We start from the raw sequence: 27,178 nt of genomic DNA, 5'->3' as shown, positions 1-27,178 counted from the left end.
CATAAGTTTGGTTTCTGTGTCTGTGAGTCTGTTTCTGCTTTGTAAATAAGTTCATTTGTTTTATTTTTTAGATTCTACATATAAGTGGTATGATATTTGTCTTTGTTTGATTTACTTAATATGATAATCTCAAGGTTCATCCGTGTTGCCACAAATGGCAACATTTCATCCTTTTTTAATGACTGAGTAATATTCCATTGTATGCATGTACCACATCTTTTTTATCCATTCATATGTTGGTGGACATCTAGGTTGCCATGTCAGGGCTAGTGTGAATAGTGCTGCTGTGAACATAGGTGGGCATGTATCTTTTCAAGTTAGAGTCTTCCTCTCTTCCGGGGATTGCTGGATCATATGATAACTTTACTTTTTTTTTTTTTTTTTTAAAGAACCTCTATAGTAGCTTCACCAGTTTATATCTCACAGTGTAGGAGGGTTCCATATTCTCCACACCCTCTCCAGCATTAATTTATAGGCTTTTTGATGATGGTCATTCTGACCTGTGGGAGGTGATCCCTCATTGTAATTTTGATCTACATTTCTCTTACAAGCAGATACTGAGCATCTCATCATGTGACTGTTTGTCATCTGTATGTCTTCTTTGAAGAAATGTCTTACTTAGGTCTTCTGCCCACTTTTTGATTAGATTGGTTTTTTGATACTGAGCTGTATGAGCTATTTTGTAGATTTTAGAAATTAAGCCCTTGTTGTTTATGCACGTTTGGAAATGTTTTCTTCCAGTGCATAGATTGTCTTTTTGTTTTGTTAATGGTTTCCTTTGTTGTGCAAAATCTTTTTAAGTTTGATTAGGTCCCATTTGTGTGTTTTTTATTTCTTTTGTGTTGGGCGACTGATCTAAGAAAAAATTGCTGTGATTTAAATCAGAGAATGTTTTACCTTGTTTTCTTCCAGGAGTTTTATGGTGTCATGTCTTAGATTGAGTCTTTAAGCCATTTTGAGTTTATTTTTGTTCATGGTGTGAGTATGTGTGTAAAATTCATTGACTTCCATGATGCTAACTGGCTTTCCCAGCACCACTTCCTGAAGGGACTGTCTTTCTCCATTGTGTATCCTTGCCTTCTTTGTTGAAGATCAGTTGTCCATAGGTGTGTGGGTTTATTTCTGGCCTCTGTTGTGTTCTGTTGATCTGTATGTGTGTATTTGTGCCGGTACCATGCTGTTTTGACTACTGTAGTTTTACAGTGTTGTCTTAAGTCTGGGAGGGCTGCTGCTCCTGCTTTGCTTTGTCCTCAGGATTACTTTGGCAATCCTGGGTCTTTTGAGGTTGCATATAAATTTTAGGATTATTTGTTCCAGTTCTGTGAAAAATGTCAAGGGTAATTTGATAGTGAGCACCTTAAATCTATAGATTGCTTTGAGTAGTATGGCTATTTTAACAATATTAATTCTTTCTATCTAAGAGCACAGGATATCTTACTGGCAAAGAAGAAGATCATTCTCAGTAGAAGGTGAGCCAAGTGCAAAAGCATAGAGCTATAAAGGCCATAGGAACTCTGAGTTGTCACAGTTGAATTTAGGGTCAGAGTGGCAGAGACAAGGCAGACTGCTAAATAAAATTTGCACACTTTGAAAATCATGATAATTTTATTTCATTATTTGCAAGTATTTTCTTTCCTCTGACAGATAAGAGCACTTAAAAAAATATTCTCATATCTTAATTATAAATTTTACATGATATAAAACATACAGGGAAGTATTATCTGTTTCGTATAAGGGAGGCAACATAGATCCAGACAGACAAAACATTTTTGGGGTATGGGTGGACATACACAGCTAAAGCAAATTCAACATTAGGAGCATCAATATTATGTACTCCAGTGCTGTACACAGCTTCAATCAAAGGCTTCACCTCGGAGTATGGCATGTGAAGGGGGAATCCAGAGAACTGCAGGAAAACAAAACATTTTAATCATTACTGAATGTGAAGTTTTCACTGTGTTTCCCGCCTAATTAAGTATGTGCAGTTCTAAGTAGGAAGTCTTCCTTTTGGGTTTTAAAGTCATTTATTTAGCTTTGTTTTTCTATTCAGCTATATGTGAGCATTATAGAAAATGGAGAGAGGCTAAGTGTTTTAATTGCTAACATACTGACTTGATGTTTAAGATACCTGTTAATCCCAGCCACCTTCCACTGTTCCCTTCCTTCTTCCTCATAGCCCTGAGTTTGCATAGAAAGAAACCCATGCAGTACCAGGACCCTAGGGTAGATTAACACATTCTACCTGGCCTGTGTTGATCTACAGGAAAGAGGGTATGTAATCTAGGAAACTTGTAAGGAATACTGGCATACAGATGTTCTCTGCTGCTTGGAGCAATGTGTGTCGCTTTGTGAGTCGTACCAGGAACTATTCCAGCCCATGTGTGTCCATATATGAGTGCGACCAGGAACTATTCCTGTGCTCCCATGAGGAAAACCAGTCTGTGGACGATGCCATCACATGGAGGAGGGCAGAGTGGGAAGACGTGCAGACATGGGGTATGGCCCCAATAGCTACTCACCCCTAAAATTTACCCTAATAAGCCCATAGGTTGTTAATGCTCATGCTTGTTTGAAATAAGTTTTCTGTTACTTGAAAGCATCCCAGCTGAAACCTAGCCTTAGAAGTTAAAGGGTAAGTTTTAGTCACTGAATAGAATTAAATGTCCAACTTGGGACCTTCCTGGTGGTCCTGTGGTTAAGAATCCACCTGCCAATGCAGAGGACGTGGGTTTGGTCCCTGGTCCGGGAGGATCCCACATGCTGTGGGGAACTAAGCCCGTGAACCACCGCTACTCAGCCCACGCGCCTAGAGCCTGTGCTCTGCAACCAGAGAAACCACCACGGTGAGACGTCCACGCCTCGCAGCTAGAGTGGCCCTTGCTGCAACTAGAGAAAGCTCGTGTGCAGCAACAAAGACCCAGTGCAGCCAGAGGTAAAATGAAATAGCTTTAAAAATGTCCAGCTTGGTTTCATACTGTTGACCAATGAGGCTTACTGTTTAGTTTGCCACTGCTTTCAAGGTTTTGGTATCCAGCTATAGGGTATGAACACACAGCACTGCTGACAGTAGAGAGTATCTATTGCCTAGGAAGGAGAATTTTTCTTAGCAACAAAAAGCAATCAAGATAAAGTCATATCCTTAAAGTCTGCTCAGGAATGGTTGGCTTCACCTTTATGCTCAGTTGAGTCTAACATGATTTAGCCAGACATTTTCATTTTATGTAATACTCTTGCAATTTTATAAAAGACATTTTTCATAGGATCCTCCTACCAAAAAAATGGTGATATTTCCATTTTAGAGACATTTTGCTATTTAGTGGTGGGTTCATTCTTGAGCTTGGAACTTTTACAGTTTTTAATCTCTGCTGCTTCATCTGTATAGTCTGGGAAGTAATCTAGGCATTTTGATTCCAAAGCCCATCGTACCGAGCACTTTCCAGTTCGAAATGGACCGCTTACCCTGTAGTCTCCTAGCTGTTTGAGCAGTTCTGCTCTGTGGTCGTCCTCCACGTCGTCTTGGTTCCTTTCTAAGAGAGGCAAGAAGTGACGCAGCGTGGACGTGCAGTATCTGTTCCACCGAGTCAGATGGCGTGGCCGCCAGTCCATGATTTTTTCTTTTAGTATTTTTTCAATCCTGTTTATTAAAAAAAAATAGGCTCCATTTTTTGGGGTGACTTGACTTTTCCCTTGTAAACAAAAGTACCAAAAAAAGCATTTTGAAACTTTTAGCAGAAACAAGATTTTTTTTTTTCCAGGAATTAGTTGTTCTCAGGATCTCACAGCTTTATTTTAAATTTGGAGTTGAGAGTAAATTGATGTTTTTTAGTAATAATACCATAAAAGGCTCACTGTGATCTTGCACAGTTTGACATGCACCTCTTCCCGTGGCCTGAGACAGCAGAAAGGACACACAGGCTTTGGAACTAGAAAGGTCTGGCTGGGCTCAGAAGCCCGCTAAACACCCGACAAGTACACGGACCTCTCTGAGCCTTGTGAAACTGGGAAAACAGGGTTCATGATAAGCATTATGGGCCTCAAACAGGCTCTTACCAGTCATCTATTAATCTCATGTGCTAGGTTTAGAAAGTAGCTGAAGTTCACTGAACCACTGATGGGACAAAATGGGCCTATTTAAGCCAAGGATTGTGAGATTGCTGCACGGGACCCATGCATGGCATGCTGTTGAACTCTAATCTGGGGGGAAGTTTCTGGAGAACTACCTATTAGTGCTGGACTTCACTGCCCTGTGGCTCGCACCATGCTGATGCCAGAGCCTTGGGATTTAGAGACCACGTCGGAACTTTGTAAACACGAATTAAAGTTTAATTGCCGTTTACACTGATCTAGGCTGAGAACTGTTTTGTTTGACAGTAACACTCCTAGTGACAGACTGCATGTGGATTTATGGGTTATCATGTGACCTGTCTTGCAGTTCAGCTGCAGCCACCTTGTCTGTGCGCTGGTAAATAAGCTCTTCTGGCTATAAAAGAAAAAAAAAATAGTTGAGAAATTTTTAGGAATCAGTTACAGTTTATTTTAATAGCTGTACATCCTTCTCTAAATTTTTTTTTTGATTATGAACTCTTCATTGAGTTAGGATAATATCACAAATGCCAGTGTACCCAAGCTCTACTTTTTAAGTAAAGCATCACAAATAAATTACAGTGCTGCGTAGTTCTTTCTCAGTTTTATTACCCTTTCTCTCACAGAAGTAACCACAATCTGAAATTGCTTTTTCAGCACTCTTTCATTCAACATGTATTGAAGACCTACTGTGTGTCGGGCACTTAAACAGCTGAAGGGGATGTAGCCCATATGAACAGAATCCCTGCTCTTGTGGTGTTTACGTTATAGTCAGTGGAGACAGGCAAATTAGTGAAATGTGTTCGTGATTTAACTACAGATATTCATATCCCTAAACAGTATACTGTGTTGCTTTTCACTTTTCTAAACTTTAGTAATTTTATCCTGTGAACATATAATTTTCCCCTTTAACATATTTAGAGAGGATAGCAAATACGTATTTTCAGTGTGCTTAACTAAGATTCATAAATATTGATTCATTCATGTAACTGCTATAAAATATCCCACTATATATACCATAATTTACCCCTTCTGTCCTTCTAGTCCTTGCTGCTGCTGCTGCTAAGTCGCTTCAGTCATGTCCGACTCTGTGTGACCCCATAGATGGCAGCCCACCAGGCTCCCCCGTCCCTGGGATGCTCCAGGCAAGAACACTGGAGTGGGTTGCCATTGCCTTCTCCAGTGCCAGTCCTTAGGCTTCTGCAAACAATTCTTCTATGAAAACTTTTACGTTACCTTGTATCCATGAAGAATTTCTCTACAGTGATTTTTCTTAAAACATCTTTTGGAAAGATTTGATCCACAGCAAAGAATACATTTTATATTACACAGTTTGTATATAACTACAGCTATCAAATTTAAAGGTTTAGTAATACATCTCAGGCTTACTATTTATAATCTAATAATGTCCAGTGAAGTGAAGTCGCTCAGTCGTGTCCGACTCTTTGCGACCCCATGGACTGGAGCCCACCAGGCTCCTCCCTCCATGGGATTCTCCAGGCAAGAGTACTGGAGTGGGTTGCCCTTTTCTTCTCCAGGGGATCTTCCTGATGCAGAGGATCAAACCCAGGTCTCCTGCATTCCAGGCAGACACTTTAGCCTCTGAGCCACCAGGGAAGCCCAGGACCCTCTAAATTAATGAGTCCTTCCTGGATCATGCCCTGAACTTTGATTTCATGTTTCAGCATGAAACGTGATGAAATTAATTTAGTGAATTGAGACCAGCATCTGAAAAATTAAATGAAATATATTTTGTGGCACTTTTTTAAATCAAAGGACTCTATCAAATTTATTCTTTTATGTATGTGTATAGTGGTTCATCATATGATGGTCTGTTTCTTATTGGGAATTGGGCTTAACTAAGTTTGAAAATGAAGTGTTATCCTAGACTAAATACCTAGGAGTAGAATTAAGGATCAAAAAATATCTGGCTACCCAGTATAACGATGTCAAATTCTTCCCTTTCTTTGTCTGCATTTGAAAGTGAAAGTATTAGTTGTTCAGTCTTGTCTGACTCTTTTGCAACCCCATGGACTGTAGCCCACCAGGCTCCTCTGTCCGTGGGATTCCCCAGGCAAGAACACTGGAGAGAATTGCTATTTCCTTCTCCAGGGGATCTTCCCAAACCAGGGATCAAACCCACGTCTCCTCCATTGCCGGCAGGTTCTTTACCATCTGAACCACCAGGGAAGACCTGTCTGTCTATATTTAATTGTTAATAAAAATACATTCATACCTGAACACTGGAAAGGCCGGGATATGGAAGACTTCTTGAAAAGAAAGATTTCCATAGCTTGGGCTTGGTGATATCAAAATTTATCCGTAGTGGGGAATCATATTGTTGAATATTAAACCAAATCTAAAAAAGACAAGACTATATTAGTGTATATGGCAGATGTATGTGTATACATGTGTGAGTGTTTCGAGAGAGGCAGCAGAGAGGCAGCAAGACGACACACTGTTTGCCCATTTTTTGTCATGTTTTGATTCTTAACTTCGACAAGCATTTTACAATCAGTGGCATCACGCAGTTGCCATGGGCCATTTCTTTACATTTTTGTATACCTGCAGTCGAGGTGCGGGAGAAGGCAATGGCACCCCACTCCAGTGTTCTTGCCTGGAAAATCTCACGGAGAGATTGGTAGGCTGCAGTCCATGGGGTCGCTAAGAGTCGGACATGACTGAGTGACTTCACTTGCATGCATTGGAGAAGGAAATGGCAACCCACTCCAGTGTTCTTGCCTGGAGAATCCCAGGGGCGGGGGAGCCTGGTGGGCTGCCGTCTATGGGGTCGCACAGAGTCGGACACGACTGAAGCGACTTAGCAGCAGCAGCAGCAGTCAAGGTGCACCTTACTATTGAATGCAGATTGCTGAGACAAGGTAGTTCCTATGATTAGAGACTTACCTCCTCTATAAAAGTGGGATAAGAATACTTACCGCATAAGGTTAAGCGAGTTAGTTTATTTACATCTCTTTAGAACAATGCCTGGTACATACTAAGTCCTCAGGAGCTGTTAGCTATTTTATTACTACTGTTCGTATTTATTGTTGTTTGTCTCACCAGACTGAGATGTTTCCCTGAGGACTTCTGTCCCGTGCCTTATTCACCACTGTGTCATTAGTGTCTGGCACAGCTCCTGGTTGGCATATGATAGGCATGACTACCTACCTGTAACTGTGCGCCTGAGTGGTGAATTTGTCCCATTCAACATAATCGTCAAGTGTCTTATATCTAGGCTCAGTTCTAATACAGTCGTGGATAAAGCTGTAAATGAAACAAGAATTTCTACCGGCAGGTAGTAGCTAATGAGAAGACAGTGCAGACAAACAGATACATGGGCTAGAAGGCGATACATGACGTGGGAGAGGGTATCACTGGCCCAGTTCTGCACCCCTGCCTCTACCCACAGCCTTTGCCCTGTTACTTGGCAGTTGTTTAGTCACTAAGTTGTGCCCGACTCTTTTGCAACCCCATGGACTGTAGCCGTCAAGATACCTCTGTCCATGGGATTCTCCAGGCAAGAATACTTGAGTGGGTTGCCATTTCCTTCTCCAGGGGATCTTTCTGACCCAGGGGCTGAACCGGCATCTCCTGCATTAGCAGGTGGATTCTTTACCGCTGAGCCACCCGGGAAGCCCTCCACTAAAAGGGTAGAGATTGGAAATGTATTTCCTTGGCTCTTCTGCTAAGTAGAGAGGGACAGCAGTGTCGGTATTCTGTGTCCCAGCCCCCGAAGAGGCTCTGCATGTTTCTGCTTGCCCTCTCGTGCCCCTGCTGACTGTCATTGCCCCAAGCCCCAGAATAAAAACGCATGAAGCAGGGCACTCCCAGCCTTGTCAGCAGAACCATCCTGGCTGACTCACAGGTTCATGAGAATAATTGTCTGAAGCCGTTTAGTTTGGGAATGAGTTTTTAGTGTTTTGTTGTGGCAATAGTTAAACTTACACGGGTTATAGTGAAAGCTATGCAGTAAGAGGTGAGATTGGAGGCTAGGCAGGAGTGGTAACCCACTCCAGTATTCTTGCCCGGAGAATCCGTGGACAGGGTCGCAGAGTCGGACATAACTGACTACACACACACACACACGGATGTTTTCACTGGAGAGAGCATGAAGTGAAGGGAAGATTAATGAAGCTGTCTGGTAAGGGAAGGGGTCATCCATGCAGAGGAAATAGCAAACGCAAAGAGCGTTTGAGGGACAGCAAAGAGAAACAAAGTGACTTCAGAGGAGTGGGCACGCAGAAGCAAGAACGGGATCAGTGAAGATGGGGCCAGGCAGGTGTCAGGTCGAAGAAACCTCGGGGCCATTGTAAAGACTGAGGCTCTGACTCTGGAGTGAGCCAAGAAGTCACTGGAGTATTTTAAGCAGAGGGATGAAAATCTACCTTCTGTTTTAACAGGACTATTATTTGCTCTGGAGATTAGACAGGGATAGGGGCAAGTAGTTTTAAGAAGGCAAGGGTTTTAAGAACTACAGTCTGGCTGTCGGGTAGGGAATGTGCAGAAAAGCAGTCGGAAATAGCACTGGGAAGAGAGCTGAAGTCAGATTAGAATCCAAGGTGAGACGTTTATTTTTAAATTTATATACAGTGAGGTGCCTTCACTACTTTCTGAGCCATCGCATGAGGAAAGCTGAACATTCGGAAATAACCAGGCATCGGTGGACCAAACGATGGACTGAACTGGAGACAGATTATTTAGTTGGTTATTTATAGTAATGCAGGATGAAATAATAATGACATGACCTGGAAAACAGAAGGGGTGGTATCTGTATCATTTCGTACTAATATCTGTTAATAGGATTGAAGTAAGAGGAAGTAGGGGAGGGGTAAACTCAAGGACAGTTATGGGGTTTGAATCTGAGTGACTGACCTATGTAGAAGTGGGAGGGCCAGGAGGAGTGGCTGTTTTCAGAGATAAAGGAAAAACGATTTGAGTTATGGATGTCCTGAGTTTGAGATTTTGATCAGCACCTCGCTGTCTAGCAAACAGTTGAAAATTCACGTTCCAAAGATTTCTGGGCTAGTGATAGAATTATGACTTTTTTTTTTTTTGCCAGGATAAACTAGATAGAGCTATAATTAATAATAAGTGTGGTTCTGCAAGAAATCTAAATATAGGATTTTCAGGAAAATCTACTTTCAAAGTGTGGAAAGAAAAGTTAGTGGCAGACACCTGAGAAGCTATTGCAGAGAAATGAAAACCAACAGTCCTTTACTAGTAAACCAAGGATGGGCAAGTGGTATTTTTTTTTTTTTTCATGAAGAAGTGATTAGTTGTGTCATGCGCCATAGACAAGGAGAAGTGAGTGAGGAAAATAAACCATTGGATTTATTTATCCATTAGCAAGACAATGGTACTTCTCAGAGTTTATTTCTGTAGGCTGATCAGGGAAGAGGACTAGATTATAGAGGATTAAAGTCTGAGAAGGAGAAAAGGGCATCGGGGATGAGATGGCTGGATGGCATCACTGATGCAATGGACATGAACTTGGGCAAACTCTGGGAGTTGGTGATAGACAGTGAGGTCTGGTGTGCTGCAGTCCATGGGGTCGCAAAGAGTCGGACATGACTGGGTGACTTAACAACAGCAATAAAGTCTGAGAAAGTGGAAGCCGGGCATATAAATAGAATTTAAAGGATTTTGGAAGGAAGAGGAGGAGGGGCAGTGGTAGTTTAGGGTGTAGCTGGGTTGGAAGAAGCCTATCGATAGAGAATGATAGAGAAAACTTACAGAGGCAAGTGTTGGAGCAGGAGTGGAAACACAAACATGGATGGAGGGGCCTGACTTCTTGGGAAAGGAGTGAAGGAGGAGAAAGCCTGGAGTCTCTAAGGAGGTGGTGGAGCAGAGGCAGCTGAGGTGCAGAGGGCCGGACCCAGAGAGTGATCCCCAGGCGGGTCCTCTCTGGAGGGCGACCGAGGCTTCGAGCAGGTTCCCTCCCAGCTGCTGCTGGCACCCTGAGCCACCGCTGTCCATATTGCCAGAAGAGGAGGAAAGGCTTCTTTCTTGCTCACAGCACTTGGGCTTTATGTGAATTGGTCAGCCATACGGTAATTGTTTTGAGAGCTAATAATTCTGACAGAGGGTGGAATTCTTCGAAGGCTTTTCCAGTACCCACTGACTCTACCTGACTACTAATACGACCTTAACGTGCTTCTCTACATGTAGATGGAGCTTAGCAGATCATCTGATTATCCCAATGCTTTTAATTAAAAATAGTACCATGCACACGGGATGCTGCACTTCTCTTTTCACACTTGTGGTTAATAATAGTTACCATCTGCTGAGTCCCTATGGCAGATAGGTACTTCACCGGGTGCTCCGTGTATCTTATCTCTAATTCTGGTAGTAACCCGCAGACCAGGGGCCTTCGCAGTAGGATGCACATCACAGTGACCCGGGAAGAAATATTAGACCCTCTAATTCTCTCTCTTTAAGAAAGATATGTCTTCCGTGTGTAATGTAAATAATGTATCGATAAGTAAGTATATAATTCACAAATAAGAATACATATATTGGGGCTACCTGTTCAAATGATTCTTCTGACAGGTTAAGTTCAGAGATTCCTAAGGTAGATGATTATAAAAACAGTCACAGGAGCCAACACGGGGTTGCTACTGTGTGTTAGCTGCTTTGTATTGATTATCTCATTTACTTCTCACAACTACTCTGTAGCTACTAGCAAATACCTTCATTTAACCGGGGAAGAAACTGATGCTGTTTAAGATTAAGAAACTTTCCTAAGCATACACAACTGGTAAACATTGACATTGGAGTTTAAACTCAGGCAGTGAGATCTAATAACTCATGTTTTTAACCAGTGCCTTATAGAGTACATTTGCTTGACACTATCTTTAATTACCAATACCAACTCAATAATTAATTGAGTATGAAAAGTAAAAGTGATAGTTTCTCAGTCACGTCTGACTCTTTGTGACCCCATGGACTGCAGCTCGCCAGATTCCTCACTCCGTGGAATTCTCCAGGCAAGAATACTGGAGTGGTGTGCCGTGCCTTTCTCCAGGGGATCTCCCTGACCCAGAGATCGAAACTGGACCTCCTACATTGCAGGCTGATTCTTTACGGTCTGAGCCACCAGGTCCAGTACAACTCAATGGACATGAACTTGAGCAAAGTCCAGGAGATAGTGGAGGACAGAGGAGCCTGACGTGCTGCAGTACATGGGGTTGCAAAGAGTTGGAAGTGACTTAGTGACTGAACAGCAACAATTTTATATATATCTATATATACACACACACATATACACATATATGTAAATTTTCTGGTACAAAAATATTATTAAAATTAATAGGTCAGTTAAAAAAATAGTCAATCAACCATATTTCAGAGAAAATGGTAATACTTACGTTATCAGGACCTATTAAACAGCTCACACTTTTTAAGGGGCAGAAAGTATCAAATTGTCCATAAAAATGTCCACTGCAGGGGTTCCATATTAAATAGTGACTTTGTTCCTGAGTTAGCACATAGGCGGTTGGACCCTGAAAGAAAACAGCCATTAAACCAGTTTCCAATTAATTATGCAATTAGGGCCAAGAGAAGTTTGTACAGACAGTTCATTATTTTAGTTGGACATCTAATTTCTAAACCCCATGGCTAATGGTGAAAATTAGTTTGAAGTTCTAGATTATGTTGAATTAATAAAGTTGAAAGTTTACTCTTGCATAATTCTTGCACCTGCAACTACTTCAGTGTGGTGACCAAATAGGAATAGAATAGTGGTCATGTTACCGAACCAATGGATCTTGTTTTTAAAAGTTAAATGGGATACATATATTTTCAATTTTATTGATATAATTGGCATACAGCACTGTGTAAGTCTAAGGAGTACAACATAACTTGACTTACTTACATCATGAAATGATGACCACAACACATTTAGTGAACATCCATCATCTCATATAGATATCTTTAAATAAACAAGAAAAAGAATTTTTTTTTCTTGTGATGAGAACCCTTAAGATTTACTCTCTTAACAGTTTTCATTTATAATGTACAGCGGTGTGAATTATCTTTAGTATATTGTACATTGCATCCTGAGAACTTGTTTTATAACTGGAGGTTTGTACCCTTTGATTACCTCATCTAATTCCAATGCACTCCCCAGTCCCCTGCCTCTGGTAGCCACAAATCTGATCTCTTTTCTATGAGTTTGTTTGTTCTGGAGTATAACTGACCTACAACACTATGTTAGTTCCTGGTAAACAATATGATGATTTGATATTTCTGTACATTTCAAAATGATCATCGTGATGTCTGGTTATCATCTGTTACCATATGAAGACATTACATAATTGTTAACTATATTTCCCACACTGTACATTTCATAATGAGTAGCTGTAACTCATTTATTTTGTAACTGAAAGTTTGTATTTAGCCCTCCTCACATATTTCTCTCCTTGCCACCGTCCCCCCCACTGGCAATCACCTGTGTTTTTTGCTGTATCTATGACTCTATTTCTGTTTCATTATTTTGTTAACTTACTTTGGCTTTTAGATTCCACATTACAGTATTTGTCTTTCTCTGACTTATTCCACTTAGCATAGTACCCTCTAGGTCCATCCACGGTGTTGAAAATGGCAAGATATCTTAAGATTGGCTGAAGCATGATTATTGATGGAAATAAATAGTAACTGGGTTTTCTTTTTAGAGTCAGAAAGTTTGCCTTTTAAGTATTCAGAAGGCTGATTATATGTGAATAATACTTCTAATTCCTGTTTAGAAGGAAAATTCTAAACAGAATTAGAAAATTCCTGTTTCTAATACAGGAATTGATGTTTGATACACTTTTATAACTACATAAACCAATAGAAAGTACTGTGAAAGGATACTTCTGAACTCCTGATGGTTAAATAGACCCGAGGAGGGGTGGGCTTGGGAGTGAAAACCTGCAGAGGGATGTTAACGTTTTCTTCTGAATACTCATGTATTATTAGCCCCTCCTTTTACAGTGTGCATTTATTCATTCATTTATTTCTTGTGTGTGATTTCACTGATGCTCAGTCTAGGCTTCTGGGAAAGGCAGGGTAGAAATTATCACCCCAACTTTCTTTATATGAGGCTCAGAGTTGTGAAGCGACTGGCTTAGAGTCACACAGCTCGTGAGGAGTGGCCAGAGCCTTGAACCCGGGCCTGGGGACTTCCTAGTCCTGTAGTCTTTTCCTGGTACCAGACTCTCTGGAAGACAGTGACTGAGAATGCCTTAGGGTTGAGTTGTGATCTTGCCTGTCTAGTAGCAGCCTGTGCTGTCTAATCACCAAGGGTTCCCAGAGCCTGGGAGCTTGTTTTCTGAAACACTTTTAAGATAAGTTGCTTCAATCCATGTGACTTTTTAAAATTTGTACCCTCAAATTACCCCCAACCTGCCCCCAGTTTAGGGGTATTTGCAGTGGGCTGGGGAAACAAATTTTAGCAGTCTCTGCTTCCGGTCTAATAGAAGTAACAATGATACCAGTACACGGCGCAGCCATTCTCTTCTCTGCCCCTGTGGTTATCTGCCTTGTTCCGCTTCGCATGGCAGCTTAACAGCAGCTGCTTATGGAAGAAGCAGGCATGAAAGGATCTCTACCCCTGCCACACTTCTTCAGATCCTTTCATTCCTTGGCATGAATAACATTCGATCGCTGAGGGAATCAGAACTCTTCGTAAGATGGGCGGGAGGGCAGAGCCAGGTGGGGGTGATGGGTGGAAAAGGGCTCAGATTTGCCCAGAACACCCTCAAACGTATAGGGCTCAAGTACCCCAAAAAACCTGTCATGTCTCATCACAGGCTCTCTCTCCCTACTGTGGCTTCTCTGGGCTACTTTCTTTGCAGCTCCTCTTGGAAATAACTGCTATGAAAATAAGTCCTGCCCATAACCTGGAACATAACAGCACCATGTTAGACAATGACATTCTCAGAGAGAGCCAGCCTAATAGTCTTACCTCGGGAATAGCGTTGCCCGTCACCAGCCAGGCCTTCTTTCCCATGGAGAGGAAGTAATTGCATAGTAAAACTGCATGTTCTTCTTCGTCTCCTGCCAGGAGATCGAGAAATTGCTGAACAAAAGGAAAGAAAAATTATGTTCATTGGCTGCTTCACTCTAGATGGGCTGTATAACTCTTAAAATGAGTGTTTTAAAGGATAAGAGATATTGTTAAAAAAAAAAAAACATCCAATTTTAGCTGGACATGGTGTTTTCTCTGACATTTCAATGACATGAATTTCTAGAATTGATTATGGGGTGGGGTCAGGGAGATAAATTTCAAAGTTTCAGTTTTCATGTTGAACTTGTATATGATAGCCCTCTATGTGCTGACACTTTCTTTTTAAAGACTTTATTTTCTAGAGCAGTTTTAGCTCCACAGCAACGCTGGAAAGAAGCTACAGATATTCCCCATGTTTTCTTGTTCTCACACATGCACATCAGCAACATCCTCTCCCATCATCAACGTGCCCAACCAGAGCGGGACGCGTGTTAGAGCTGGTAAGCCTACCCTGACACACCAGAATCACCTAAAGAGCGTAGTTCACATACAGGGCTCCCTCTTGGTGCTGTACATTCTGTGGGTTTGACAGATCGGTCCTTGTCGTATCATGTGGTGTGTTTTCGTTGCCCTGGAAATCCTCTGTGCTCTGCCTGTTCACATCCTGTCCTCCCATCCCAGCCGCCACACTGGTTTTTAAGCACACCGCATGAGTCAGTTCAATGGATCCTGGAATAAACCTTTGAAGGCCATACTCCCATCTTCCCATTTTACAGATGAGGAAGTGGAGGTACAGAGAGATGAAGCAATACCTAGGAAGTGGAAAGCCAGTCTGGCTCTAGAGCACATAGCTCTTCTATTCATGGTATGTCTTCTTTCAAATATCTTAAGGTTGTGAAATTTTATCTCTAAAATTGTCAACACTGTGTTTCCAAAATATATTGGGGAACAAATAATTTAAAGTGTACTTCAGTTTCTTCCTTTTAGAGCTATCCTTCAAAGGGAGTTGTATATCACAGTTCAACTTTATGCCAACACAGTACCTGAGATCCAGAAGCCAAATGAATATCAGTGATAATACTTGTTTATACCATTGAAGAGTCATTTCGAAGTTTATGTAGCTAGCATACATTGATTGTAAGTTCCAAGTTGTCAGAGGCTATGTTTATTTTGCTCATAGCCTGAACTCTACAGTGTCTGACATGTGACAGGGGACCAAGAAATACTTAATGAATAATGACATGCCTTAAGAAGCCCCCGTAAATTAGGGAATATGCAATTTCCGATGTAACATAACATGTGATTTTGATTATTTTATGAATAAAACTTTGGGGGGACAAATCAGCATTAAGACATCTGAAGTAGGGGTGTGTGTGTATATATGCACAAATAATTAGTTTTTGCTTAACTGCTGAAGTTTGGGTAGATTGAACCAGGAAGAAAAAAGTACTTCAGAATGAATTTAGTTTATTCTGTTAGACACATGGCTGTGTAGACTTTTATAATGACTAATGGGCTTTGCAATTTAAAATTAAGCAAGCCATTTACTGATATTCCATGAAGCTAGCATGTCTGTGAGGAAGAATACTTACATCCGAAGTGCTCCACAGGTCACAGACACCAGCAAAGGAGACGGTGTCGGGCAAGAAAGGAATCAGAGACACGTATCGGGCCACCAGTTCCTGTTTAAACAAAATTAACTGTAACTGTTGTCCCAAGAAAATAGAAAGCTGGATCCTCTACCTCATTTCTTGCAAGAAAATTTCATGTATCACAGACATTTATGTGAACAAAATGAATCCTCACAAGTGCTAACTAAGTGTTATGTTAATAGTATCTCGTTTAATCTCCAAACATCCCAAGGAAGACTATTGTTACTATCCATCTTTTACAGATGAAGAAAGCCTTTTACAGAAGGCTCTTGTGTGTCTTTGAAATGTCCTCGTTTTCTTTTTCTTTTTTTTTTACTCCAGGATCGTCTTTTATTTTCCTGAGCACCCGTTTCTCTAATAAGTCCTGGTTCTGTTTAGATAGCTGTTGTTCAGTCCCTAAGTCGCGTCCAACTCTTTGCATTTAGATAGAGGACAGAGGTATTTAGAAACCAAGACTGGTGCATCGCTGTGATTGCCATTCAGGTTTCTGTAATTTCTAAGGAGGACGAACATCTTTTTATATGCTTATTGGCCCTTCATGTTTCCACTTCTGTGACTTTGTATTAAAGTATTTTGTATATTTTAAAGTTGATTTGTAGTTTTAAAAAAATATATTTTAGTTACTATTCTTTTGTCTGTTATATAAGCTGTAAATATCCTCTCCCAATTGTGGCTTGTCTCTTCATTTCCTTTGTGCTGTTTTTTTGTTAAACTCATGTTCTCAGTTTTAATGTGGTCAAATTTATTCTTTCTCTTTATAGTCAGTGCTTTTTTTCTGGCTTGTTTAAGGATCTTCCTATGTTAGGTCTTATGGATAAAAATGCCTTTCATATTTAAGTTCTCAGTCTATCTGTTGAATGGTGTGAAGCAGGAATTGATGTTTATCTTTTTTTCCATATGTAAAATCAGTGATCCCAGTACAATTTATGTAATAGTTTTTCCTTTACTAATTTCCAGTGCCAGCTTTGTCATACATCAGGTTTGAGTGTGTCATATTTGTGTAGCCCTATTCTGGATTTTGATGGACAGGGAGGCCTGGCATGCTATGATTCATGGGGTTGCAAAGAGTCAGACACGACTGAGCGACTGAACTGACTGATTCTGGATTTTTAAATTCTCTTCCATTTTCCTCTTTATCTGTGTGTCAGTACGATTTTACCTTAGTGACTATATGACATGGTAGATCTTCCCACTGAGCTCTTCTTACTCTGCAGGATTATTTTGCTATTTTTGGCTCTTTGCACTGCTGTATAAATATTAGAATCAGTGTGTCAAGTTCCACGACAAACTGTTTTAAAAATCTAGCTTTACAGTCTTTGTGTTTTAACTGGGAAGTTTAATCCCTTCCCTTTGATTGTGATTACTTGTAAATATTTAGACTATTTCTACTACCTTATCTGTGATTTTTATTTTTCACACTTTTTCTGTGTTTTTTTCCCCTCCTCACTCTCTTTACCCCATTTTTAAATTTTATCTTCTGCTAGTTTGGAAGTTATACCCAATTTTTAAGATTCTTTTAAGTTGTTAATCTAGAAATTTCAATATGAATATTTAACTTAAACTCTAAAGTTGGGCTTTCCTTGTGGCTCAGACTGTAAAGCGTCTGCCTGCAATGCGGGAGACCCGGGTTCGATCCCTGGCTTGGGAAGATTCCCTGGAGAAGGGAACGGCAACCCACTCCAGTACTCTTGCCTGGAAAATCCCATGAACGGAGGAGCCTGGTAGGCCACAGTCCATGGGGTCACAAAGAGTCGGACATGACTGAGCAACTTCACGTTCACTTTCTTTCTAAAGTTAAAAACATTTATCTTTGCCCTTGGAAAATATAGGGCATTAAAATAGTCTCATCAATCCGTCCTGACATATATACATGTTTTTCAGGATTTTTGTTGTATCTTGAGTTTTCAGCCACACAGCTTTTATATTATTTCTATGAAGACAATGCTTGTTGAAAGTGAAAGTGTCATTCGCTCAGTGATGTCTGACTCTTTGCAACATGTGCTATAGCCTACCAGGCTCCTCTGTCCATGGGATTCTCCAGGCAAGAATACTGCAGTGGGTAGCTGTTTCCTTCTCCAGGGCATCTTCCTGACCTAGGATCGAACCCAGGTCTCCTGCATTGCAGGTGGATTCTTTACTGTCTGAGCCACCAGGGAAACCCAAATACTTGTTGAATTCTACACAGATTTCCTGTTTTCTTTACCTGTCATTATGTGTTGCATCTAGGATTTTCTGAGAGCCTTCCTTCTCTGTCCCTAAATTGCTGTATTAATAACTCATTAGCAAGAGTTACTGTCTTACAATCTACTCTCCAAAGACAGTTATGAATTACAGTGTTCAATTAAGAATAGCCTGTTCAAGACTTTGTATGATTTTAATACCTTTAGATCATGAAAGTTTTGTACCTGGTCTTATGTCCCTGGATATGTTCCAATGTCTCCTAGTTTATAGTCTATGGGAACTTGAATAGCACTTGTATCCTACTGTTGTGTGAAAATTATATAAATCTTAATTATTTTGAATTGGTTCATTGTGCTTTTCAGGTCTACTATATCCTTCTACGTCTCTATATATTCATTCTGTTAATTTTTAAGAGTTTGATATTGAAACTCCAACTAAAAATCTTAATGTATCTACTTAAAAAAATAATTGTAATATATAGTGGAATTGTATATTCTGTATTTTCCAAGTCTCCTATAAATGTATTATCATATTTTAATAATTTGAAAAAATTTAAAAAGAAGTTAAAAAAAAAGTGCAACATGTTTATGTATAAAATAAATAAGCTGGAAAGGAAAAACAGAGTAGCCTATTCAACATACAGTTCTGTTCATCTGCGACTGTGATGTGTGTGGTGCTTTCCAGGCAGAGAAGGATGCGCATTTACCAGCCTGGGAGGGATGTGCTTTGTGGAGATGTCCTAAATGCTGTACTCATGGGGAGCGTCTTCCAGGTGTTAATCTTCCAGCATCCAGTGTAGTGTCAGGGCCACAGTAAGCACTCAATAATTAATCAATTCACTGAACAAATGGAGCAAGGGTTATTATCCTTGCTGGTACCTTCAGACTTTTGTAAGGAAAGTAAGCCTTGTGGTACTAAAAAAATCTTAATTATTAATCACTAATGTTCTTGACATAGTTACTGTCTTAAGTACCATGAAATATGGTAATTAAGAGGGTAACATACTGAAGTTTGGGCTTCCCTAGTTACTCAGATGGTAAAGAATCTGCCTGCAGTGCGAGAGACCTGGGTTCGATCCCTAGGGTGGGAAGATCCCCTGGAGAAGAAAATGGCTACCCATTCCAGTATTCTGGCCTGGAGAATTCCATGGACAGAGGAGCCTGGCAGGCTACATACAGTCCATGGGGTTGCAAAGTGTCAGACACAACTGAGTGACTTTTACATACTGAATTTTAAAACCTTTTAAGCACTGATACTGATTTGCTATGAAATACTTACTGATGTTGCCTGGGGGTTGTTGGGGTAAGCATTGAGGAGCTCCTGAGGAGGATTTAAAGGCTTGAGATAACGAGTGACGAAGACGGTCTTCCCGCTAACATCAACCACTGTGGTAAGGCACTGCCGGTTGGGAAACTTCAAGGCACACTCAGCTCGAAACTTCTCTGTTGCTTGAAGCAATTTCTCATCTTCCTGAGAATCAAACTTCAAAAAGAAAGACGTGTATGATTACAGGATATACGGTGGAACCTGTTCGGATCCCACAGTCAACATGGACTCAACATGTGCTTTGGGAGGTGTGATTCGGTGACCCCCCCTTAACAACACGGTCATGCCCCGGTGTTCCTGAAGCCTTATTTAATTGTGTTTATAACCAAAAATCAGATGGACTCATTAAATACTTAAAATACATTCAATGACATTGAAAGGAGATCAAACCAGTCAATCCTAAAAGAAATCAATCCTGGATATTCATTGGAAGGACTGATACTGAAGATGAAGCTCCAATACTTTGGCCACCTGATGCAAAGAGCTGACTCATTAGATAAGACCCTGATGCTGGGAAAGATTGAAGGCAGGAGGAGGAGGAGAAGAAGATGAGATGGTTAGAGAACATCACCGGCTCAATGGACATGAGTTTGAGCAAATTCTGGGAGATAGTGAAGGACAGGGAAGCCTGGCATTCTGAAGTCCAGGATGTCACAAAGAGTCAGACACAACTTAGTGACTGAAGAACAACAAGACAGTAGTCATTAGGCATACAGCCATATGGAAAGTATTAGAGTAATAAGGCAACACATAAAAATTAAGCTATGATTTACTAATTCTGATTGATGAGTCCAAGCAATAGTTTTATGTGTATTTTGATGCTGGTATTAGAGGGACTCAGAAACAATGTCTCAAGGGCAAAGCTAAAGCAGCCCATGTTAAAAGGACAACAGATTTATAAGTTTATATCCATGCATCTGTGCTCAATTGCATCCAGCTCTTTGTGACCCCATGGACTGCAGCCCGCCAGGCTCCTCTGTCCACGGGATTTCCCAGGCAAGAATACTGGAGTGGGTTGCCATTTCTTTCTCCAGGGGATCTTCCCAACCTGGGATCGAACCCACATCTCCTGCATTGGCAGGCAGCTTCTTTACTGCTTAGCCACTGGGAAGCAACAAGTGTATATGGATGTGTTAAAAGGTTTTAATCCATAGCAAGGTAATAAATAATAGTAATGAGCCTGAAGTAAAATGAAGCAGAACTAGAAATATGAAATGCCTAATACTTCAACATTTATAAACTGCTTCTAAAAGTGGCTCTCTGATCCAAGCTGAGCCAAACCTCAGACTTTTTAAAGTAACTCAAGCAGATGAAACAGATTTCACTTGTCTCTGGACATATGGTGTCATTTTTCCTTAAAGGCATTGCTAAAAAGTAGCATGAATAAAGCAGATATTTAAGTGTTCGTACAAGATTTTTGTTGTTTAGTATAAAAATTTATGTATGGTTGATTACTTACTTTGACAAACACAAAATTTTACTAGAAAGTCAACTTTTAAATAAGGTTTACATTCCAGGTAGTGCTTGAAAGTTGGTTTTCTTTTCTTTTCTTTTGAGTAGGGAAATACCTCCAGACATCCCCTTCATACTTTTTATTTATTTTAGCATTTAAAGCTGCTGATATATTTGATTACACTGTCTCCCTCACAGAATAGGACTCCTGAAGTCAGGGATTTTGTTTTGATCTAGTTTTTTTTTTTTTTTTTTTAATCTTCAGTATCAAGGATACTAGCCAGCACATAGTAAAGTGTTTAATAAGTGTTACCGAATGAATGAATGAGAGCACAGATAACATCCCATTATTATTTTATGACTTTTAATAGGACCAAGTTGTTCTTGTTTTATTCCATAAGTTATGGCTTTAAAAAAATTTTAATTGGAGGATAATTGTTTTACAATATTGTGTTGGTTTCTGCTCTACAACAACATGAATCAGCCATAAGTATACATATATCCCCTCCCTCATGAGCTTGGATTGTTCTTGACTTCTCTTATATTGGAGCTGGACTGTGATTCCTGTTTCTAATTTGATGGCTATACTCTAAGAAATTGGGGGGAGGTAGGATGGAGGCATCTCCAAAAACCTGGGTATTCTCACGAGACGTCCACTTACATCTGAATCTTAACATCGTCATTACACCATCGTCATTATGACCACGTATTCAGCACAGTGCCAAGACTCGGTAGCTACCAAATAGGTGTCATGATAAATTTATAAGTAAATGAAAAAAAGTGAGCTTATAAAACTTCAGTATAGGTGTGTCACAGATGCTTATGGTAGAAATAATCACAACCTTAAAGAGAGAATTATGAAACAAGGATGATGTGAAAAAAAGCACCCTTTTGAATTCATCCCTGCTTCCTTTAAACTCATTAATTTATATATTTATTCATATATCCAATTATTTGAAAAATATTTGCTGAAAGTCTAAAGGGTTTGAGGCAGTCTGGATAAATGTATATAAGGCAGACCCCTCAAGAGACTTCTAGTCTAGTTCCGTTCAGTTCAGTCGCTCAGTCATGTCCGACTCTTTGTGACCCCAGGAACTGAAGCACACCAGGCCTCCCTGTCTATCACCAACTCCCAGAGTTCATCCAAACCCATGTCCCATTGAGTCAGTGATGCCATTCAACCATCTCATCCTCTGCCATCTCCTTCTCCTCCTGCCCTCAATCTTTCCCAGCATCAGGGTCTTTTCAAATGAGTCAGCTCTTTGCATCAGGTGGCCAAAGTATTGGAATTTCAGCTTCAACATCAGTCCTTCCAGTGAGCACCCAGGACTGATCTCCTTTAGGATGGACTGGTTGGATCTCTTTACAGTCCAAGGGACTCTCAAGAGTCTTCTCCAATACCACAGTTCAAAAGCATCAGTTCTTCAGAGCTCAGCCTTCTTTATAGTCCAACTCTCACATCCATAACATGACTACTGGAAAAACCATAGCCTTGACTAGACAGACCTTTCTTGGCAAAGTAATATCTCTGCTTTTTAATATACTGTCTAGGTTGGTCATAACTTTCCTTCCAAGGAGTAAGCTAGTCTAGAGGAGACCATTAGTAAGGAATCAGGGGCTTAAAATACTAATACTTGACCAGAGATCCTACAGGGATAGACACCATGTGCCAGGGAGGCATTAGAGAGAGGCACCTATAGGCACTGTCCAGAGAGAACGGTGAAAATCTGGCATCAGCACTGGCTGTTGGCATTCCAAGTTGAAACAAGTATGTACTGGGTTGGCCAAAAAGTTCATTTGGGTTTTCTGTAAGCTGTTATGGTAAAACATGAACGAACATTTCGGCCAACCCAATATAAAACTTTTCCTACCACTTGGACATGAATATCTGCTTTGCATTTTGACTCCATAGCCAGTGCTTTTTGGGAGCAGGGCCCATGTCTGGGTCATTTTGTGTTCTTCTCTGCAGTGAGTGTGTATAAGGTAAACGTGTAACAGGTATCTCATAATGGTTGTTAATACCTGTTTAGATTACCAGGATTACCATTTAATGGGCTGAAGCAGTAATTTAAGGAGTAGTATGCTAAACTGGTGAGGGCTTCTCTGGTTTCTCAGTGGTAAAGAATCTGCTTGCTAGTGCAGTAGACACAGGTTCGATCCCTGGGTCGGGAAGATGCCCTGGAGAAGAAAATGGCAGCCCACCCCAGTATTCTTGCTGGAGAATTCCATGGACACAGGAGTCTGGCAGGCTACAGTCCATGGAGTTGCAAAAGAGTCAGACACGACTGAGCAACTAAACGACAACAACAGACGCTAAGTTGGTAATCTAAGAAGTGCCAAGCGAAAGCGAAATACTAAAAGGATTGGGGTTATTTATTATAAAACAAATAAAGGTAGAACCAACATTCACAACTGATTCAACATGAAATTTGGAAGATTCTTAACTGGCTCAATTCCTTAACTTTTGGTTAATGTGAATATTTACAGAAAATTGAATTTTTTTTCCCCTCTCTTTGACTACCTATACTGTGGCAGCTCGACTGGCCAGAAATAACTGTCATAGCCACACTGCTTCTCTAAGAAGCAGGTCATAGGTTTTACAGGCTTGGAAACAGTGGAAGTGGCTCCCAGTATGCAGGTGACATTCTGACATGCAACTTCCAGATTCAGAGCTAAATAAGAATCTTTCTGACAAGATGAAATGGGCCCAGAGACAAAACTAGACATGAACTGCAGATGCCTGTAGTTCCTGGCCAAGGGATGACACATACATTAGGACCCAGCAGCTTCTATAACGAGGCAAAGGACAGAAGCAGGTGATTAAAGCTCAATAACCATTGACTGATGAACAGCAAAACAAAACACATGGTACCTTTTTAAGCATGTCACCCATCTATCAGAAGCAAGAAAGAAAATAAGAAAATAAGAGGAAGACTTCATTAACAGAAATCATCTACTTTAAAACACTTTTGCTTTTACCAAGACAAAGTAGGGATGTTAAAATAAGAGTTTCAGGAGTTACTACTGATTTTCTTAGACAATTCCATGAGTAAATCACTTAAGAAAAATCGCATGGTATGGCTCAGCGTGGGATGATGGTGGAGGGAAGACTAATCTGCTAATCCTGGCAGTTGCTGTTGAGCAGGAAAACAATTCCAGGCTATGGTCCCTACTATTTAGGGCAAGAACCTCTCTCCCCTGAAAAGCCTGCAGGGGGCTCCCTGAGTGGTCGTTTCTGCTGCTGTGTGTTTAGGATACCAGGGTCCTGTCAATGCACAAGGAGCGGCTGAGTTTGCACTTCAGAGGGATTTTCTTAACCCTGCATTTTGGAGGTCTAAGAGAAATGCCACCTACAGCCACAGTGGGGCAGTGAAAAGCCACTGAAGGCTGCAGCTGATAGCTTAGATACCTCATTTTAAGGAAGGAAGGCCACAGGGCTCTTAAAACTCCTGCAGTAGGAGGTCAGTTGCCTGGGGAGAATGCCCAGTGCAAAGGGCCCCCTGGTTTTCGGCCTGTCGGCCCCCGTCATAGTCTGCTCTCTCCCGGTTTGGAAGCTCCCCTCCGGATGTAACAACAGATGCTCAAGAAAGGAAACCTCTGCTTATCTGTTCAGTCTAATTTTACGCAAGCATTGCCTAGCAAGCCTCTCTCACATTTCATCCACATCTCATATGGGATTCCAGAGACTACACAGTTACCTTTTCTCGAACCGACTCCCCGGGAACCAGCTGAGGCTCCAAGGTAATGAACAGAGTGATGTAAGAGCCTTCACTCAGGCTTCGGACAGAGTCAAAACCCCGGTCCATCATCACGCTTCGTTCCTTACTATAGCCCAGGAGCACTGGGGGAATATCAATCTTAAACGTTCCATCGATCTGTGAAGAAAATACAACTAGTAAGCATCCTGGTGAGAGAGAGTGAGAGTGGTCATGTGTGGATGTGAGAGTTGGACTATAATGAAAGCTGAGCGCTGAAGAAATGATGCTTCTGAACTATGGTGTTGGAGAAGACTCTTGAGAGTCCCTTGGACTGCAAGGAGATCCAACCAGTCCATCCTAAAGGAGATCAGTCCTGAATATTCATTGGAAGGACTGGTGCTGAAGCGGAAACTGCAATACTTAGGCTACCTGATACAAAGAGCTGACTCACTGGAAAAGACCCTGATGCTGGGAAGGATTGAAGGTGGGAGGAGAAGGGGACGATAGAGGATGAGATGGCTGGATGGCATCGACTTGACGGACTTGAGTTTGATCAAGCTCCGGAGTTGGTGATGGACAGGGAGGCCTGGCGTGCTGCAGTCCATGGGGTCACAAAGAGTCGGACACGACTGAGCAACTGAACTGAACTGAAGCATCCTGATGATTTTCCAACAGAAGTTCAAAGGCACTCAGCTCCCCATGATGTGATGAATTAGTAGAAACTGCTCAGACTGGTATTCAGGGCCCACCCATCTCTCTAGACTTGTCTCCTTAAGCCCCCTGCACAAGGCTGTCTCTCTCCTTGAGTGCTAGTGCTTTGCTTGGCTCAGCAGAGCGTGTACTAGTTGTGCAAGTTGATACCAACACCAGGTGGTGGTTGTTCTTCAGTGGCTCAGTCATGTCCCACTCTTTGCAACCCCATGGATTGCAGCTCGCCAGGCCTCCCTGTCCTTCGCCATCTCCCTGAGCTTACTCATGTCCACTGAGTCGGTGATGCCACCCAACCATCTCATCCTCTGCCGTCCCCTCTCCTCCTGCCTTCAATCTTTCCCACGCTAGGTTGCCTGGGTTCAAATCCTGGGTTAAACCCCAAGTGACTCAACTTGTGCATTTGTAAAAAGGAAACAATAATGGTACCTGCTTTGTAGGGTAATTATGTGTGTTGAGTGGATTAATAGACGTAAAACACTAAGAAAAATGCCCGACCCATGGCAAGTGTTAGCTGGCAGCCAGTCCCCTTTGCTGGGATGCCCAGCTCCCTGTCTCCACATTTTAGAATCTGAATCATTTTTCAAGGCTCAGGTCAGATACTGTCTCCTTCGTGGTTTGTTTTGTCATCTCCGCCAGCCTCACAGGCAGCTCGCATCTTTCATTTATTGCACTGACACCGTCTGCCAGGCTTTGTTGTGTGCATATTTATCATATGCTTTTAAATCATTGTTCTCTGCACACAGAATCCGTACTGTGTTCTCTCTTGTATCACCCTTCTCCAGTACGTAGCAGTGTTTGGTGTACATGCACAGGAGGCTGAATGCAGGCTGAATGAATTACAAGCCACTTAGATAAAATGACCTAACTTACACAGACGTTCAAAAAGGCAGAACTTTTTATACCTTTGTAGTCAAAACAATCAAGTTTACGAAAGACTGTCTGGTGCCACAAAACTACTCAGGGCTAGAATTTGAGACTCACAGATTTTCAAAGAATCCAATTTTTATTTCAGTCTTTTGCGACATTTATTTCTCAGAAGACAGAAAGAACTGAAGCTTTCAGTGACTGTGCCCTCTAGCGACGAATGAAATAAGCTCTCATTTATTTTCCTCCTTACTTTGGTGGGTCTTCCTTGGAGGCCCAGTCGGTAAAGCGTCTGCCTGCAATGTGGGAGACCCAGGTTCAATCCCTGGGTCGGGAAGATCCCCTGGAGAAGGAAACGGCAACCCACTCCAGTACTCTTGCCTGGAGAATCCCACGGACAGAGGAGCCTGGTGGGCTACAGTCCATGGGGTCACAAAGAGTCAGATACAACTGAGGGACTAACACTTACCTTGGAGCTTCCCTAAAGCCTGAACCAGGCAGATGAGAGGATGCAGGGGAAGAAGAGTGTAAACACAGCGCCATATGAGCTTCAGCTGCAATAACAGATGTGCCAGGAGGCAATGGGCACCGTCTCCAAATAGCTGTAAGTGTAAGAGCTTAAGACAGAGTTTCCAACCCTGGGCACTGTTGGTGTTGGGACCGGATAGCTCTTTTATGGAGGCAGGCCTGGGCGTTGTAGGGCATTTGCAGCTTTCCTGGCCTCAGTACACTAGATACCGGTTATGTCCCTACGAGTGCGTGAGTGCGTGCTCAGTAGCTCAGTCGTGTCCGACTCTGTGACCCCATGGACTGTAGCCCACCAGGCTTCTTTGTGGGTCAGGAAGATCCCCTGGAGAAAGAAATGGCAGCCCACTCCAGTATTCTTGCCTGGAGAACCCCATGGGCAGAGAGCCCTGGCGGGCTACAGTACACAGGGCCGCAAAGAGTCAGACTTAGCGACTAGGCAGCAGCAGCAACAACAGGGAGGAACTTGGCTCACGGCCCAGTTTAAAGAAGAAGCAAATGACAGAGCCACTGGAAAGAGAGCAAGCTTACCTAGAAGGCAGTGAGGTGCTGACCTCTAGGGGACTCAACCAGAGTGTGGCTGTTACCAGAACAGAGTAAAGAAGTTTACTCCTTTATCGAGAAGGGGTCTGGAGTAACTACTTCTGAGTACCCTTCCTAGTGTGACGCCAAATAACATGGGCAGTAGGATTTGC

The 27,178-nt window shown here is 41.6% G+C and overlaps 1 protein-coding gene across 6 annotated transcripts in view; it reads right to left on the bottom strand.

The window, feature by feature from the left end:
* Nucleotides 1-1,624: 1,624 nt before the first annotated feature.
* CC2D2A (coiled-coil and C2 domain containing 2A) overlaps nucleotides 1,625-27,178 on the bottom strand; it is a 128,515-nt gene continuing 102,961 nt past the window's right edge. For 5 of the 6 annotated variants that reach the window (XM_040237545.1, XM_040237546.1, XM_040237543.1 and 2 more), the window contains 9 exons: nucleotides 24,384-24,560; nucleotides 19,186-19,389; nucleotides 15,667-15,756; nucleotides 14,033-14,146; nucleotides 11,454-11,588; nucleotides 6,320-6,442; nucleotides 4,422-4,480; nucleotides 3,460-3,634; nucleotides 1,625-1,906 (listed from right to left, as the gene is read on the bottom strand). In XM_040237545.1, coding sequence (XP_040093479.1) covers nucleotides 1,718-1,906; nucleotides 3,460-3,634; nucleotides 4,422-4,480; nucleotides 6,320-6,442; nucleotides 11,454-11,588; nucleotides 14,033-14,146; nucleotides 15,667-15,756; nucleotides 19,186-19,389; nucleotides 24,384-24,560 — 1,266 coding nt within the window. In that variant the 3' untranslated portion in view covers nucleotides 1,625-1,717. Of the gene's footprint in view, nucleotides 1,907-3,459; nucleotides 3,635-4,421; nucleotides 4,481-6,319; nucleotides 6,443-10,363; nucleotides 10,455-11,453; nucleotides 11,589-14,032; nucleotides 14,147-15,666; nucleotides 15,757-19,185; nucleotides 19,390-24,383; nucleotides 24,561-27,178 lie in introns of those variants that run through there. The other variant, XM_040237549.1, reaches the window with a different exon arrangement.

This window comes from Oryx dammah, unplaced genomic scaffold (assembly GCF_014754425.2).
Source record: "Oryx dammah isolate SB20612 unplaced genomic scaffold, SCBI_Odam_1.1 HiC_scaffold_3, whole genome shotgun sequence".
NCBI lineage: Eukaryota > Metazoa > Chordata > Mammalia > Artiodactyla > Bovidae > Oryx > Oryx dammah.
Note: the sequence above shows the minus strand (reverse complement) of the source record. Positions and strands in the feature narration are given on the sequence as shown.